The 14,891-nt window shown below is 51.1% G+C and overlaps 2 protein-coding genes across 4 annotated transcripts in view; both read left to right on the top strand.

The window, feature by feature from the left end:
• Positions 1-7,107: 7,107 nt before the first annotated feature.
• Positions 7,108-8,139, top strand: LOC133245236 (olfactory receptor 6B2-like). Its single transcript, XM_061413183.1, has one exon. It carries the CDS (start codon positions 7,219-7,221, stop codon positions 8,137-8,139), a length of 921 nt encoding a protein of 306 aa, XP_061269167.1. The 5' UTR covers positions 7,108-7,218.
• A 4,527-nt stretch (positions 8,140-12,666) lies between these two features.
• The window catches only part of NDUFA10 (NADH:ubiquinone oxidoreductase subunit A10), a 38,906-nt gene continuing 36,681 nt past the window's right edge, over positions 12,667-14,891 (top strand). The window contains exon 1 of one of the 3 annotated variants that reach the window (XM_061412836.1): positions 12,667-12,791. In XM_061412836.1, coding sequence (XP_061268820.1) covers positions 12,753-12,791 — 39 coding nt within the window. In that variant the 5' untranslated portion in view covers positions 12,667-12,752. The remainder of the gene's footprint in view (positions 12,792-14,891) is intronic. The other 2 variants (XM_061412837.1, XM_061412838.1) reach the window with 2 other exon arrangements.

Genomic DNA, 14,891 nt, shown 5'->3' with positions numbered 1-14,891 from the left:
CCAAGGGCAGGAAGTGTGTGTCCTGGAGACACTGAGCTGCGGGCACCTGATGTCAGTGGAGGGAGACCCTAGGGGCAGGAGGAGGGCGGTCCTAGGAGCAGAGGTCAGCTACAGCCCCGGACCCCCCTCCACCTTGTGAAGCGGCTCATCTGCATCCGGTCCACCCTTGGCCTGCTCGGTCAGACCCCTTGGCCCCATGTGACTTAGCAGAGAGAGTAGGGCACCTCCTGGACCACCCCTCGTCCTCCTGCTCCACCAGCCAGAGCACAGCTCCGGCTCAGCCGAGGTGACTGCAGGCCATGCACAGGGTCCTGAGAGCCTGTCTCCCTCATGGGCAGCTGAGACAGAAACCGGTTCCGTCTCCTGGGAACCCCTCAGTCCATGGCCTTCTCTGGTCATAACTAACTGACTCAACCATTTACTCATTCACGCATGTGTAGCCCAAGAACTGCCTACATGCCAGACAGGAGTCAGACAACTGGCGTTTGATGACGAACAAACAGACAAGAACCCAGCCCCATGCAGCTTGCCTTCTGTGATGGGTAGGGAAACACACAACACACACAAGTAGCATGCTCAGAGGGGTGCTCAGGGGCTCACGCTAAGGAGGGAAAGCCCAGCAGGCCCAGGGGGCCGGGAGACGGTCCCCAAGGTTATCTGCACCCCAGAGCCCATGATTGTGACCTGAGTCCTTCAGGATGGAATCAGGGAAGGATGTGGAGATGAAGAGGTCCCTGTGGGCTGTCCAGGGGGAGACACAGACAGCAGAAGACGACTCCTTGTGACCACAGAGGTAGAGATGGGAGGGATGCGGCCACGGGCCAGGGAGCCTGGAGCCGCCGAGAGGCAGAAAGAACCCTCCTCTGGGGCCTGTGGGAGGAGCCTGGCACTCCCACCCCTGATGTGGGACTCTCAGAATCATTTTCTGTTGTGTTAAGCCTCCTAGTTTGTGGTAGTTTGTTTCTGCGGACCCAGGACACTAATCCCACAGGGAGGAAAACAAGACTGTCCTGGGTGGGTGTGGGGGAAAAGTGCTTCAGGAAGGACAGTCCAGAGGCAGCAGGAGTCCAGAGCTTGAGGCAGGAGGAGGGGCAGGGCCATCTGTAGAGCATGAGGTGGGGGTAAGGGGAGGGGCCAGGGCAGTGGAGTTAGAGCAGAGAGAAAAGGAGGGTCTGGGTGAGACCAGAGAGGAGACACAGGCTCCCACTGGTGGCCCAGCCTCCCTGCCAGGCCCCACCTTTGGGACTGGACACTGAGGAGGTTCTGAGCTGGGAGGACCAGGGACTGAGCCTGTCCCATCGGTCCTGTGACTCTGCGGGGTCAACACATGGCCAGCCGAGCCTCTGGCTTTGGCCTGCACCCCTCCTGACAGCAGCCTGCTGTCCCTCCCCGCCACCCTCCTGGGGATGGAGGTGTGGGACTGAGGGACAACTCAGGGACAGCGGCTCCTCAGGTTGGCCCAGGACACGGCCACCGAGCTGTATGGAGTGAAACGGGGGCCACAAGGTGGACACGCAGACCTGCCCTCAGCTGGTCCCAGAGGCCCGAGGACCCACTAATTGGTCATGTGGGCAGTGTTGCCTGCCTGGCAGGGTAATTGGGCCCTGGAGTCCTTGAGCTCCAACTGAAAAAGCCAAGACTTCTGTGCCTCCCAGCCACCCAGGCAGTTCTCCTCTCCAGAGCGAGTCCCAGTCACACTGGTCCCCGTGGCTTGCCTGTGAGTCATTGGACACCAGGAGAAGCCAGTCACAGAGAAGACCAGAGGACCCCAGGTGGGATCCAGCACCTTCCATGTTGATGCCTGTTGTTTTACTGTGATTCTAGAGCATGGTGTGTACACTGCATCCTGGCTAGTGATTTTGTGTGTGTGTGTGAGAGAGAGAGAGAGAGACTCCACCAGCCATGCCTGCCCCCTCACAACAGCCAATCTGTGGCAGGGGCTGTGCAGGACTCCCCTCTGCAGTCCCATCACCAAGACTCGAGGGTGCTCCAGAAATGGCCCTCACACCTGTAGGCCCTGTGCCGACTACACACTTGTAGGCCCTGTGCTAAGCCCGTTTCTGACATCACCCCCAGCCTCACCAACAGCCTCACATGGACTGGGAAGACCAAGGGCACTTGTCCCCATGCTGCCTCAGGTGCTGTCCAGGTGTTCCCAGGTGTGGGGGAAGCAGCTGCAGGCTGCCAGTGCCGGTGGAATCAGGGAGACCCTGCTCTAAGACTAAGTCTCTAAGACCCCCAGAGGCACGTAAATCCATCCTTCCTGGAAAGGGAATCTTCCTTTGCCCCTCTCAGGTTTTCCCAAAGGACCCAAAAGAGTTTGCATTTGCTGGCCTGGTGGGAGCCTTCTCTCTGCAGCTGCTGGAGAACTTGTTTTGGAGCAGAGAACCCCAGGCTCCTTACTGCTCTTGGACTCTGAGCAGGGGACCAGGCAGGGGTGGGGGGTGGGGGCAAGCACACCAAAAATGCAGGCTGTCTGAAAACCATGTGTGACCCTGGAATGGAACAGGGCCATGAGAGGGACGCAAGACCAAATCCCAGCAGGGCTGGGGTCTGGTTGGCGGCAGGGCACTGGGGTTAAGCCAGAGACCAGAGGAGCTCCAGGGCTGTGTGAGATGTGCCCTCAGAGCGGCGGGCATGTCACTGTTGGGTCCCTCTGCACCATCTTTGCAGCTTGTCTAAAATTCTCCCAAACAAAGGGTTTGCTGCAAAAGAAACCAGCCATTGTCCTAAGTGCAGGGAAGGAGGATGAGCTCCAGTTGTCCTGAATTTCTAAGTAAACACAGTTTTTCACTGAACCAGACAATCCAGTATGAATTATCCAGCACACTGGTGATCAGCTGCTCAGTGGCTAAGTCATGGCCAACTCTTTGTGACCCCATAGACTTCAGCATGCCAGGCTGCCCTGTTCTTCACCATCTCCCAAAGTTTGTCCTAACTCATGTCTATTGAGTCAGTGATGCCATCCAAGCATTGCATCCTTTGTCACCCCCTTCCACTCCTGCCCTCTCTCTTTCCCTGCATCAGAGTCTTCCCAATGAGTCAGCACTTCCCACGAGGTGGCCAAAGTACTGGACCTTCAGCATCAGTTCTTCCAATGAATATTTAGCCTTAATTTCCTTTAGGGTTGACTGGTTTGATCTTGCTGTCCAAGGGACTCTCAAGCATATTCTCCAACTCCTCAGTTCAAAAGCATCAATTCTTCAGTGCTCAGGCTTTTTTATGGTCCATCCCTCACATCGGTACATGATGACTGCAATAACCACAGGTCTGACCACATGGACTTTTGTTGACAAGTGATGTCTCTGCTTTTTAATATGTTGTCTTAGGTACCTGACTGGGTCTAAAGTGAGGGAGAAAAGCATGTATGTAATAGCATTTTGGTGAAACACAGGAGCCTTTATAAGGGAAGGTAATCTGAAGAAATGGCCACACCTAGAGTCTGATGCTGTGTGACGTGGACAGTCATGGACCACGAGGCTCAGGGACTACTCAGGGAAAGTGCTGAGCCTCAGCCAGGCCTGTCTGGCTCCTTCTCAGCATCTGCTTGTCCTCGGAAGTAAGGATGCTCCTCTCCTCTGGGTGCAGGAAGAGCCCCTCTCATGGGAGTGTCTTATGACCTGATCCAGGGGAGATGGTGGTAGGGTGGTTCAGGATGACCCTCCTCTCTCTGCCACTTCTCAAACTCCTTCCACTTTGAATGGTCAATGTGCCAGGGAGCCGTGTTCTGGGCTGTGCACACTCAACCCATGTATGTAGTGCGGTTTCCTTGGTTTTATTGCCACCTTTGCACGTCTCTGAGTCCTCTGCCTCCTCAGCTGGAACACAAATGCCATCCGGAACAGGACAATTGCCTCTCCGGCCCTGCCCCCAGCATGTGTTCAAGAAATATGTCTCAAAGAAAAGGAAAATAGGATAGCAAGGAGGAGGCAAGAAACGTGTGGGATCTGACCTCATGAGAGCCAACCTGGTGAGACAGAGGCCTCTTCCCAGATGGAGACAGAGGCCAGGAAAGCCTTGTGAGTCCGGGGCTCCCATGTTAGTGCTTCCCCAGCGACGCTGTGTCTTCTCACAGGCTCACTGTGTCCTTTGAGCACATCTGTTCTCGTATTAGGAAGTCATCATGTGCAAATCGAGATGTTGTTATTGTTGTTCAGTCACTAAGTCATGTCTGACTCTTAGAGACCCCATCGACGGCAGCGCAGAAGGCTTCCCTGTCCTTCATCATCTCCTGGAGTTTGCTCAACTCATGTCCATTGAGTTGGTGTCGCTATCTAACCATCTCATCCTCTGTTGCTCCCTTCTCCTCCTGCCCTCAATTTTTCCCAGCATCAGGGGCTTTTCCAGTGACATATGCCTGGAATTATTCTTCACCACCATACCCTCTGCCTGGGTCCCCTGCACCCAGCATGGTTGTGGGGTGGTGCAGGTGGTGGGATAAAAGCCCACACCTGTCGGGTGTCCAGGTGCTGCACATCCATCACCTCCTACAGCGTGGCAGGGAGATGGACACACCACTGTGTTTCTGGGTCAAAGACTCAGGGGCCTGAGGTTGGGCAAGAGCCCCAGGTGCCGTCCAGGGAAGGCAAGTGGGTAACAGTTTCAGACAGGGCCCGAGGCTGCTCTGCTGAAGCAGAGAGAAGGGGCACCTCCTAAGGCAGAGGGGAGCTGAGCAGATGAACAAGGAGCAGGACGGATGGGAGGGTGGTGGGAGCCAGGGGTCCACACTCAGGGGGGCAGGAAGGCAGTGGTCTTGCACCTCAGAGCCTCCTTTCCTGTGGTGCCACCAGGTGAGTCGGGCTCCATGAGAAGACCCTCTGCCCTCAGACCAGCCTTCATCTTGGGTGTTTGTCAGAAGTGGTCTCCTTAGCTCCCCTCCACATGCCACTGGCTCTGCCCTCCCATACATCTGCCTCCTTACCATAGGCACCCCCTGCCTGCCTCCTCTGGGACAGTCTGCCCTTCATGTCCTGCTAGTTGACCTGAGGAGACAGCCCCGGGGGCCAGCGGAGGCCAGGCTCAGCCTCTGCCCATCCCGTGATCTCCTGAAGCCTGCAGCCCTTGCCTGGAACCTTCTCCACCCTCCCCCAGCCCTACAAGCTCAGTTGCGGTTCTTCCCTTTTGGCTGGTGGCCCTAACTTCCTACAGGTCCCTTTCTTCCTGCTCAGTATCAATGGAACAGATCTGAAGGAAGCTTCCAGGCCTGACGATTGCTCCCTTCTTCCCATCTGATAGAGACCAGTGCTGGCCACACTCCCCCTGACCCCAACTTCCCACCCACTGCCCCAACCCCTCACTCCACCATGCCCACAGTCTGCGCTGGCCAGGAAAGGCAGCCAAGACTTCCTGTGTGTGTGTGTGTATGGGTGTGAGACTGTGAGTGTAGTTGTGCTGTATGAATGTGTCAATGTGTATCTGTGTGTGTACATATGGGTGTGAGACTGTAGGTGTGTGTACAAATGTGGCAGTGTATCTGTGGGCGTATGTATATGGGATGAGACTGAGTGTAGGTGTTGTATGAATAAGTCAGTGTGTATTTGTGTGTGTGTGTATGTATGGATGTGAGACTCTGAGTGTTGGTGTGCTATGTGAACGTGTCAGTGTGTATCTGTGTGTCTGTTTATATGGGTGTGAGACTGAGCGTAAGGAAGTTGTATGAATGTGTCAGTGCGTATCTGCACGTGTATGTGAATATATGAGTGTGAGAATGTAGGTGTGCGTATGAATGTGTCAGTGTGCATCTGTGTGTTTATGTATATAGGGTGAGGCTGTGAATGTAGGCGTGTTGTATGAACGTTTTAGTGTGTATCTGTGTGTGAGTCTGTACATAGGGTATGAGACTGTGAATATAGGTGTGTTGTATTAATGTATCAGTGTGCATCTGTGTGTCTGTGAGTATGTATGGGTGTGAGACCGTGAGTGTAGGTGTGCTGTATGAATGCATCATGTGTATTGTGTGTGTGTGTGTACATATGGGTGTGAGACTGTAGGTGTGTTGCATGAATGTGTCACTGTGTATCTGTGTGTGTGTGTGTTTGGGTGTGAGGCTGTGAGTGTAGGTGTGTCGTATGAATGTGTCAGTGTGTATGTGTGTGAGACTGTGGTTGTAGGTGTGTTGTATGAACATGTCAGTGGGTAACTATATGTCTGTACACATGGCTGTGAGACTGTAGATGTGTTGTATGCACAAGTCAGTGTGTTTATCTGTATGTACATGGCTGTGAGACTGTGAGTGTAGGTGTGCTGTATGAACGCGTCAGTGTGTGTCTGTGTATGTATGGGTGTGACAATCTGAGTTTAGGTGTGTTGTATGAATGTGTGACCGCATATTTGTGTGTATGTACAGTTTGAGACTCATGGTGGAGGTGTGTTGTATGAATGTATCAGTGTGTACTGGTGTGTGTGTATTTATGGGTGTGAGACTGAGTGTAGGTGTACTGGATGAACGTGTCAGTGTGTATCTGTGTGTGTGTGTATGTATGGGTGTGAGAATGTGAGTGTATGTGTGATGCATGCACGTGTGAGTGTGTGGGTATGACCATGGGTGGGGGCATGGGTTGAGGGTGGGAGCGGCAGGTCACACCACCAGAGACCTGGAGACCCTTGCTCACCTGCAACAGCTTCTCAGGCCCTGACAGCACTTCCCTCTGGGTAGGGGCAGGCATGACCCCAGTCACACCCAACTTGCCTTCCCTGTGCACCTTTCTGCACCAGGGCAGGGCACCGCAGAGGTGGAAGAGCAGCTGCCATGCATAAAACTTGGGAAAAATGAAGTTCAATATGTTTTCCTCATGCTTCGTCCTGATGCAGGTGGTGGAGGCAGTGGATGCTAGTGGTGGCCGAGGAATCCAGGCTCATGTTCTCTTGTAAAACATGCCCTACAGCCAAAGACGGGGCCGATACACCCATCCTGGGTCCCAGACACACATCCCGATGGGCCGTGCAAAGGATCTCCTCTCTTAAGTCAAAACAACTACTCCTTGCATGTCCACTCTCCCTAGATGTCCTCTGTCATTACCTCTAAATGTATGCAGGGCTTTTCTAACACAAAACATGGAAATACTGTTATCATTGCTCCCCTGCTGTCTGAGGAACCAGGCATCACCTCCTTGGATCAAAACCCACCCCCAGGCTGACCTCTGCTTTCTTTCCCCAGCCGTCCTTGGCCCTCATCTGGCCTGAAGGTTGTTTGTGGCCCTGGGTGCCCCGCACAGGAGGATGAGGGGGAAGAATGTGACCCAGGTCAGCGCCTTCATCCTGGTGGGCTTCCCCACGGCCCCCCGGCTGCAGTACCTGCTCTTCCTCCTCTTCCTGCTCACCTACCTCTTCATGCTGGTGGAGAACCTGGCCATCATCCTCACCGTCTGGGGCAGCCCCTCCCTCCACAGGCCCATGTACTACTTTCTGGGCTCCATGTCTTTCTTGGAGATGTGGTACGAGTCTGACATCATCCCCAAGATGCTGGACGGCTTCCTCCTGCAGAGGAGGCGCATCTCCTTTGTGGGCTGCATGACCCAGCTCTACTTCTTCAGCTCCCTGGTGTGCACCGAATGTGTGCTCCTGGCCTCCATGGCCTACGACCGCTACGTGGCCATCTGCCACCCCCTGCGCTACCAAGCCATCATGACCACAGGGCTGTGTGTCCAGTTGGTGGCCTTCTCCTTCATGAGTGGCTTCACCATCTCCGTGATCAAGGTCTATTTTATCTCCAGCGCCATGTTCTGTGGTTCCAACGTCCTGAACCACTTCTTCTGTGACATCTCCCCCATCCTCAAACTGGCCTGCACGGACTACTCAACCGCAGAGCTGGTTGACTTCATCCTGGCCTTCCTCATCCTGGTGTTCCCGCTCGTGGCAACTGTGCTGTCCTACGGGCACATCACCCTGGCCGTCCTGCACATCCCCTCGGCCTCGGGCCGCTGGAGAGCCTTCTCCACTTGCGCTTCTCACCTCACTGTGGTCACCTTCTTCTACACAGCCATGATCTTCATGTACGTCCGGCCCCAGGCCATTGATTCCTGGAGCTCCAACAAGCTCATCTCTGCTGTTTACACTGTCCTCACCCCAATCATCAACCCCTTGATCTACTGTCTGAGGAACAAAGAGTTCAAGGGTGCCTTGAAAAGGCTCTGGTCTTAGGCCAGGTTTCAAAGCAGCACAGTTTTTCTATAGTCTAATTTATGATGGTAGTAACACCTTATCTTCCACTTGAGAATTGTTTGCCTATTCCAACATCATGAAGATATTCTCCTGTGTAACTCCAGAAGCTTTGCTGTTTCACCTTTGTCTCGATTTATAGTCCATCAGAAAATGATTTTTATTTACAGTATGAGATCTGGGTTAGCATTAATTCTTTTCTATATGCATATGAAACTGACCAGAACCCACTCTTTGTTGAAAAGACAATGCTTTGCCCTCTGCAAAATCACCCTTTCCATAAAGCAAATATCTATCTATTCTCATCTCTTTTTGGACTCATTTTGTCCCATGGTCTGTTTGTCTATTCATGTGTATTATGCTCTTGATGTCAAGCCCAAGAATTCTTTCCCTAATCCTAAGTCCTGAAGGTTTTATCCTATGACTTTTTTCTAAGGGCTTCGTAGCTTTGCCCCTACAATGAAGGGCCATGATCCACTGTGAGTCAGTTTTGTATAAGGCGTGATGGGCATATTAAGGTTTGTTGTCCATGGACGTCCAGCTGCTGTAATGCCATTTGCTCAAAAGCCCGTCATTCCTTTGCTGAGCTGCATTGCATCTTTGGAAAGCACTGGTTGACAATACTGGTGCAGATTTATTTCTGATCTCTGTGTCAGTCCTGTCAGGACCACATGGTCTTGATTAACGTAGATGCACAGTAAATCCTCAACAGTGGAGGAATGATCCCTCCCACTTCACTCTTCCTTGTCCAAATGGTTGCTGCTCTTCTAGGGCCTGGACAAGTGAATTTTATTACAAGCTCATCTACATCAATAAAAACGTTGTTGATATTTTGACAGGACTTGCGTTAAACTTACAGATCAGTTGGGGGAGAGTTCTCATTGTTTCTCTGTTGAGTCTTCTTACGTTGTGTAGCTTTCAGCATACATATCCTGTATGTTTTGCTAGATTTGTATGTCTTTGCTAGATTTGTATGTCTGTGCTAGATTTATACCCAAGTATAACATTTTTAGAGCAATCATAAGTGGCATTGCATTCTTTTTGTTTCCCCTTGTTTTTCTGTTGGTATATAGAAATGCAGTTGATTTTCATGTTGATTTTGTAACCTGAAATCTTGCTGAATTCACTTATGATTTTTTGTAGGAGTTTTTTGTAGGTTGCTTTGAGTTTTCTACATAAACAATACATGTTACCTATGTATACAGATAGTCTTACTTCTTCCTTTCCAATCTTTATGCCTTGAAAGTGAAAGTGTTAGTCATTCAACCGTGTTCAACTCTTTGGGACCCCATGGACTGTAACCCACCAGGCTCCTCTGTCGTGCATGTGATTCTTCAGGCAAGAATACTGGAGTGGGTTGCCATTTCCTCCTCCAGGGAATCTTTCCGACCCAAGGATCAATCCTATGTCTCCTGCATTGGCAGGTGGATTAACGCTGAGCCGCCAAGGAAGCCTGCAGATATTGCAGCCTGTTTCTTATTTTAGAAAGAGTAGAAGGAAAGCATCAGTCTTTCACTATCAAGTATGAGGTTTGCTATAGGTTTTTATAGATATTTTTTATCAAGCAATTAGTAAATTGTTGCACCTTATGTGATTTCAGGATAATGCAGCTATAATATTTTTGTTACAATAAGTCCCCTACATACAAACATTCAAGTTGCAAACTCTCAACAATTTGTTTGTGTGTCCAATCACACAAGTAGAACTGTACACAAAGGTTGCAGCAGCTATTCAGAATGCAATCCAATGCTACCGTGTCATCTATGAAGAGAAAAAGAGGTACTATCCAGACATCATCGGATCATTTTTTTCCAAGAGGCTGGATAGAACTGAATCCAGGAAGGAACCATAACCTGTGTGATCCATGTCATGTGTGAGTGAAGCAGCAGCTCACCCTCCATCTCCTGTTGCTGACGATCCTCCAGTTCTACTGTCTCCCACCTCCTCTCTCTCCTCCAGTCAGTAGCTCTTCTCGCCTGTTGCGTCCATGCCAGCTCTTGCGTGCCAGCTGTTAGTATGCACTACTGCACTTTTCAAGGCACTGTGTGTGCTGTCAGGTTAAACATGCTTTTTGTTTGCTTGTTTTTTATATATTGTGAAAAGTATTATAAAGCTATTACAATACAGTATTAGTCAATTGTGTTAGTTGGGTATCTAGGCTCACCTGGTTGGATCTAGAAACGTCTTAGGACTCAGAACAGAACTCATTCAAGTGCAAGGGCCTTAATGTATTGTTGTTTTCAAAGTATCTCATACTGATCCAGAAAATCCAACTTTCTCTCTTATAAGCTAATATTGAACTTCTGCTCATTTGGTTTCACTGCTGTAGTTAAGTGATTATACAATTGCTCCAACTGAAGCTGGACAGATAGGCTAGAGACTCATAAATGGAGCTCCTTTGGAAGGGACATCCCCAAGCGCACTGCTTCCTCTCCTTGTTTCTGGATACGGAATGGCAGCACCTGGTCGTGGCTGGCTGTCCAGATCCCGGAACAAATATTCACGTGTTACTATTAGGGACATCGAACATATCATTTATTTCTGTGCACCAACAGCTCAACTTACTCTAGATATAAGAGTATTTCTGTGTAACTGAGTAAGGTTTGGTTTTAAAAAAGTAGTTGGGGAAACATTATATATAACAAACCATGCCTTCCTACAATATTCATCATAAACATTAGGGTTAAGAGCCGTGAGGAGGTCTGCCCCTGTGGACACCATCTCCTGCTCATGATCTATAGCTGGACGCAGGAACCAGGGAGAAGAGGAGACCAGGCCTGGAAAGGCCCTTGACAGAAAGGCAGTTCCCAAAATAGAGTGGTGGGTGTGGGGCCAAGGAGACTGACCATGTGATTCCATTTGGGGGAGCTGTTTCCAGCTGGCCCCAGTGGTAAAGAATCTGCCTGCTAATGCAGGAGATGAGGGTTCGATGCCTGGGTCAGGAAGATCTCCTGGAGCTGGAAATGGCAAACAGCTCTAGTATGCTTGCCTGGAAAATCCCTTGGACAGAGGAGCCTGGCAGGCTACAGTGCATGGTTTAGCAAAGAGTCGGACATGATTGTGTCTGTGTTTGCATGCACGTGTGTGCAAACGTGCACGCGCGCGTACACACACACACACATGCTGTTTGAGAAAACTTAGTACAGTGATACCTCAGGACAGTGATATTTAACTTAAGGTTATTTTGTTTCCACTGAGATCTCGCTCTCTTTTTCACTATGCCATGAGTACAAAGTTAATAAACACAGAACTTGGTCTTGGGAAGTGATAAGAAGGGTGTGTGTTTGCTTGGGTGAAGCAGGAAGGACAACCAAGTACTGGAGCGACTATGCAAATTGGCTAGTGGCACAAGGCCAGAGAACCTGACAGGGAGGCACCCTCACCCCCCACACCCCAAACTTCTCAGACATACTGGCAAGGACATGGGGCTTTCTAGACATCACAATGTGGAGCCATCACTTGGGTAATAAGTGCTGACTCCACCGGGCCAGATGGCTTGGGGCTACCTGGTCACACCTGGTCATCTAACTGTATTTGAGGCACACCTGTGCTGCGTGAGGAGTCTGCTTGGGGCTGAGGGCACAGTGGTGCAGGATCTGGACACGGCCGTTGCTCTCGGACAACGTATAGAGCCGTGTTTCTCTCAATGTGGGTCATTCACATCAGAACTAGCTGGAAGCTTGCTAAACAGATTTTAGAGCCCATCCCAGATCTTCTAAATCAGACCCTCCGGCATTGGGGGCTGGGGATCTGAATTTTGGACAAGCAGTTCTCTTACTGGAGACACATCCATTGAAAGGACATTTGTTGTGACAACTCCATGACCATTCTGAAAAGCTGAAAACCGAATGAATGTTAAACAACACTTAGGGTATTAAAAACAATACGCCTGAGGAGGAGGAGGTGGAGGAGGGTGAGGCTTGTGAGAAGTTTCAAATGTCAAGTGTAGTAGGAAAGAAATCATCTCAAGCCCCGTGGGCCGGGAAGGGCGATCCTGTTCCCGATCCCTCGTTGAGAGCCTCTCTGAGGATCACGCTTGTCCGGCGTGCGCTCTCACACCGGCCCTCCTTTCACCCGCTGACCGCCCTCCTAGCCTCCGGTGGTTTGTGAGCTGCGGAGACACTTTCAAGATGACTCTGGGTTGCCCTGCAGCCCTGGACGCGGATGAGGCGCGGTAGTAACTACCGGGCCCGGGGCGGCTTCAGCTCCCCACACTGCGCCACCTCAAAACCCGCGGCGGGCGGGCCTCCCTTTAAGATCCAGGCGGCGAGAGGACCGTCCCTCAGAATCCAGGCGGCGGTCGAGCCTCCCCTGGGAACCTGGGCGACGGGAGGACAACCCCTCAGAACTCACCCCTCAGAACTCGGGCTGCGGGCAGGCCCTAAGACGCCAGGACAGGGCGGACGCCAAGGGAGACCCCTGGCGGACCAGCCCGCGGCTGCGCGCTGTGCGCCTGCATTCGCCGCCGGAACATTCCCGTCAGGCGCGGCGCGGACACCCCAGCCGTGACGTCACGGCGGCGCGCCGGCGGCGGGAGAGGACCCTGTCGCGACCGCGTCCCCTCGGGTCCTTGAGCCGGTGCAGACAGCGGAGCCATGGCCTTGAGGCTGCTGAGACTTGTCCCACCGCGCGTGGTGAGCCGGCGGCGGGCGGGAGCTGCGGGGGGCGGGGGGGAACCTGTTTTGTCCTCCTGGCGCCGCCCCTTCCTCGCCTCCCCGGGCTTCCCAGGTCCCTTCCTGGCGGTGGATCCCACTGTCCTCTGAAGTGTCTGGTCGTGCATTGCGAGGGCAGAGCTTGCAAGAGCCGCCAGCTTCTTCAGGCCATTTTCTCTCAGCTCCAAGTAGAACGTGGGGCTCGGAGGTGAATGGGCTGCCTGGCCGCCCGGCAGGGGGAAGCCAGGTTACAGCGGTTGCGGGGTGGGCGAGTGAACTGGTGTGTTGAGCCGCGGCCAGGGGCGTGCGCGCTCATTCACTCGTTAACTCCTGAGGCGGCGCTGTCAGTGGCCGGTAAGGGGTGAGTGACGGAGAGCAGAAATGGCAGAAGGCGTTCAGGTCCGATCTGGAAGCATTAGGAGACCTTCTGGAATGACACTGTTCGCAGAGCCAGCAAGACAAGCAAAATGAGTTGTGTCAGGAAAACCAGTTTATGACAGTGACTGCATCTTAGCTTCTGTGGCTCCTAGTGACTGGAGGAACGTTGGTGGCAAATTGTAGAGACTTGACCTCTGTGCTTAGGATTTTGATGAGCAAAGGTTATTGAACAGAACAGTGCAGTGGTCTTATTAAAAAGTCATATAAATGTGTTTAGGAGATAATTCAGGCTGCAAAAGAGAAGAAAAAGAGAGAGATAGTTGTGTTTAACACCCAGTATACTTCCCTGCATTAGTGGAAGTTAGAGCCCCAGGATAGAGCGGGTACTATTCTGCTGCGGGGTGCTCACTAGATGGACCCATCTGTGACTGTGTCCATCCTGAACATCACTCCCTGCAGGGAATATAGATGGACTTCAGTAGGTCCAGAGGAAAATGAATAGGATGCAAAGAGTATGCAGCTTGTTATTAGGTTGGTGCAAAAGTAATTTCATTTCACATTGTTGAAATACATTCTTAAATGTGGTTATGTTATACATCATTTTAACGCACATTTCTCACTTTATGTTTCTTTGCTAATAACATTACTTCTTGTGTATTTTACATTTATTTTAGACTAGGGAAATGATGTTAGACAAAAAGAAAATTTGAGTGATTTTTTTTTTTTTTTGAGTTCAAAATGGGTCATAAAGCAGTGGTGACAAATTGCAACGTCAACGCATTTGGCCCAGGAACTGCTAATGAACGTACAGTGCAATGATGGTTCAAGAAGTTGCAAAGGAGACAAGAGCCTGGAAGACGAGCTCAGTGGCTAGCCATCAGAAGTTCAGTTCAGTCACTCAGTCGTGTCCAACTCTTTGCGACCCTTTGAATCACAGCACGCCAGGCCTCCGTGTCCATCACCAACTCCCAGAGTTCACTCAGACTCCTGTCCATCGAGTCAGTGATGCCATCCAGCCATCTTATCCTCTGTCGTCCCCTTCTCCTCCTTCCCCCAATCCCTCCCAGCATCAGGGTCTTTTCCAGTGAGTCAACTCTTCGCATCAGGTGGCCAAAGTATTGGAGTTTCAGCTTCAGCATCAGTCCTTCCAATGAACACCCAGGACCGATCTCCTTTAGGATGGACTGGTTGGATGTCCTTGCAGTCCAAGGGGCTGTCAAGAGTCTTCTCCAACACCACAGTTCAAGAGCATCAATTCTTCAGTGCTCAGCTTTCTTCACAGTCCAACTCTCACATCCATACATGACCACTGGTAAAACCATAGCCTTGACTAGATGGACCTTTGTTGGCAAAGTAATATCTCTGCTTTTCAATATGCTATCTAGGTTGGTCATAACTTTCCTTCTAAGGAGTAAGCGTCTTTTAATTTCATGGCTGCAATTGACAGTGACCAGTTGAGAGGATCATCAAAGCTGATCCTCTCACAACTACACGAGAAGTTGCTGAAGAACTCAGCATCGACCATTCTGTGGTTGTTTGACATTTGAAGCCAATTGGAAATGGGAAAAAGGTCAGAAAGTGGGTGCCTCATGAGCTGACTGAAAATCAAAAAAAATCGTCATTTTGAAGTGTCATCTTTTATTCTGTGCAATAACAATGAACCATTTCTCTATCTGATTGTGACGTGTGACAAAAAGTGTATTT

This window comes from Bos javanicus, chromosome 3 (genome assembly GCF_032452875.1).
Source record: "Bos javanicus breed banteng chromosome 3, ARS-OSU_banteng_1.0, whole genome shotgun sequence".
In the NCBI taxonomy this organism is placed as follows: Eukaryota; Metazoa; Chordata; class Mammalia; order Artiodactyla; family Bovidae; genus Bos; species Bos javanicus.
This window is presented reverse-complemented; position numbering and strand designations above follow the sequence as displayed.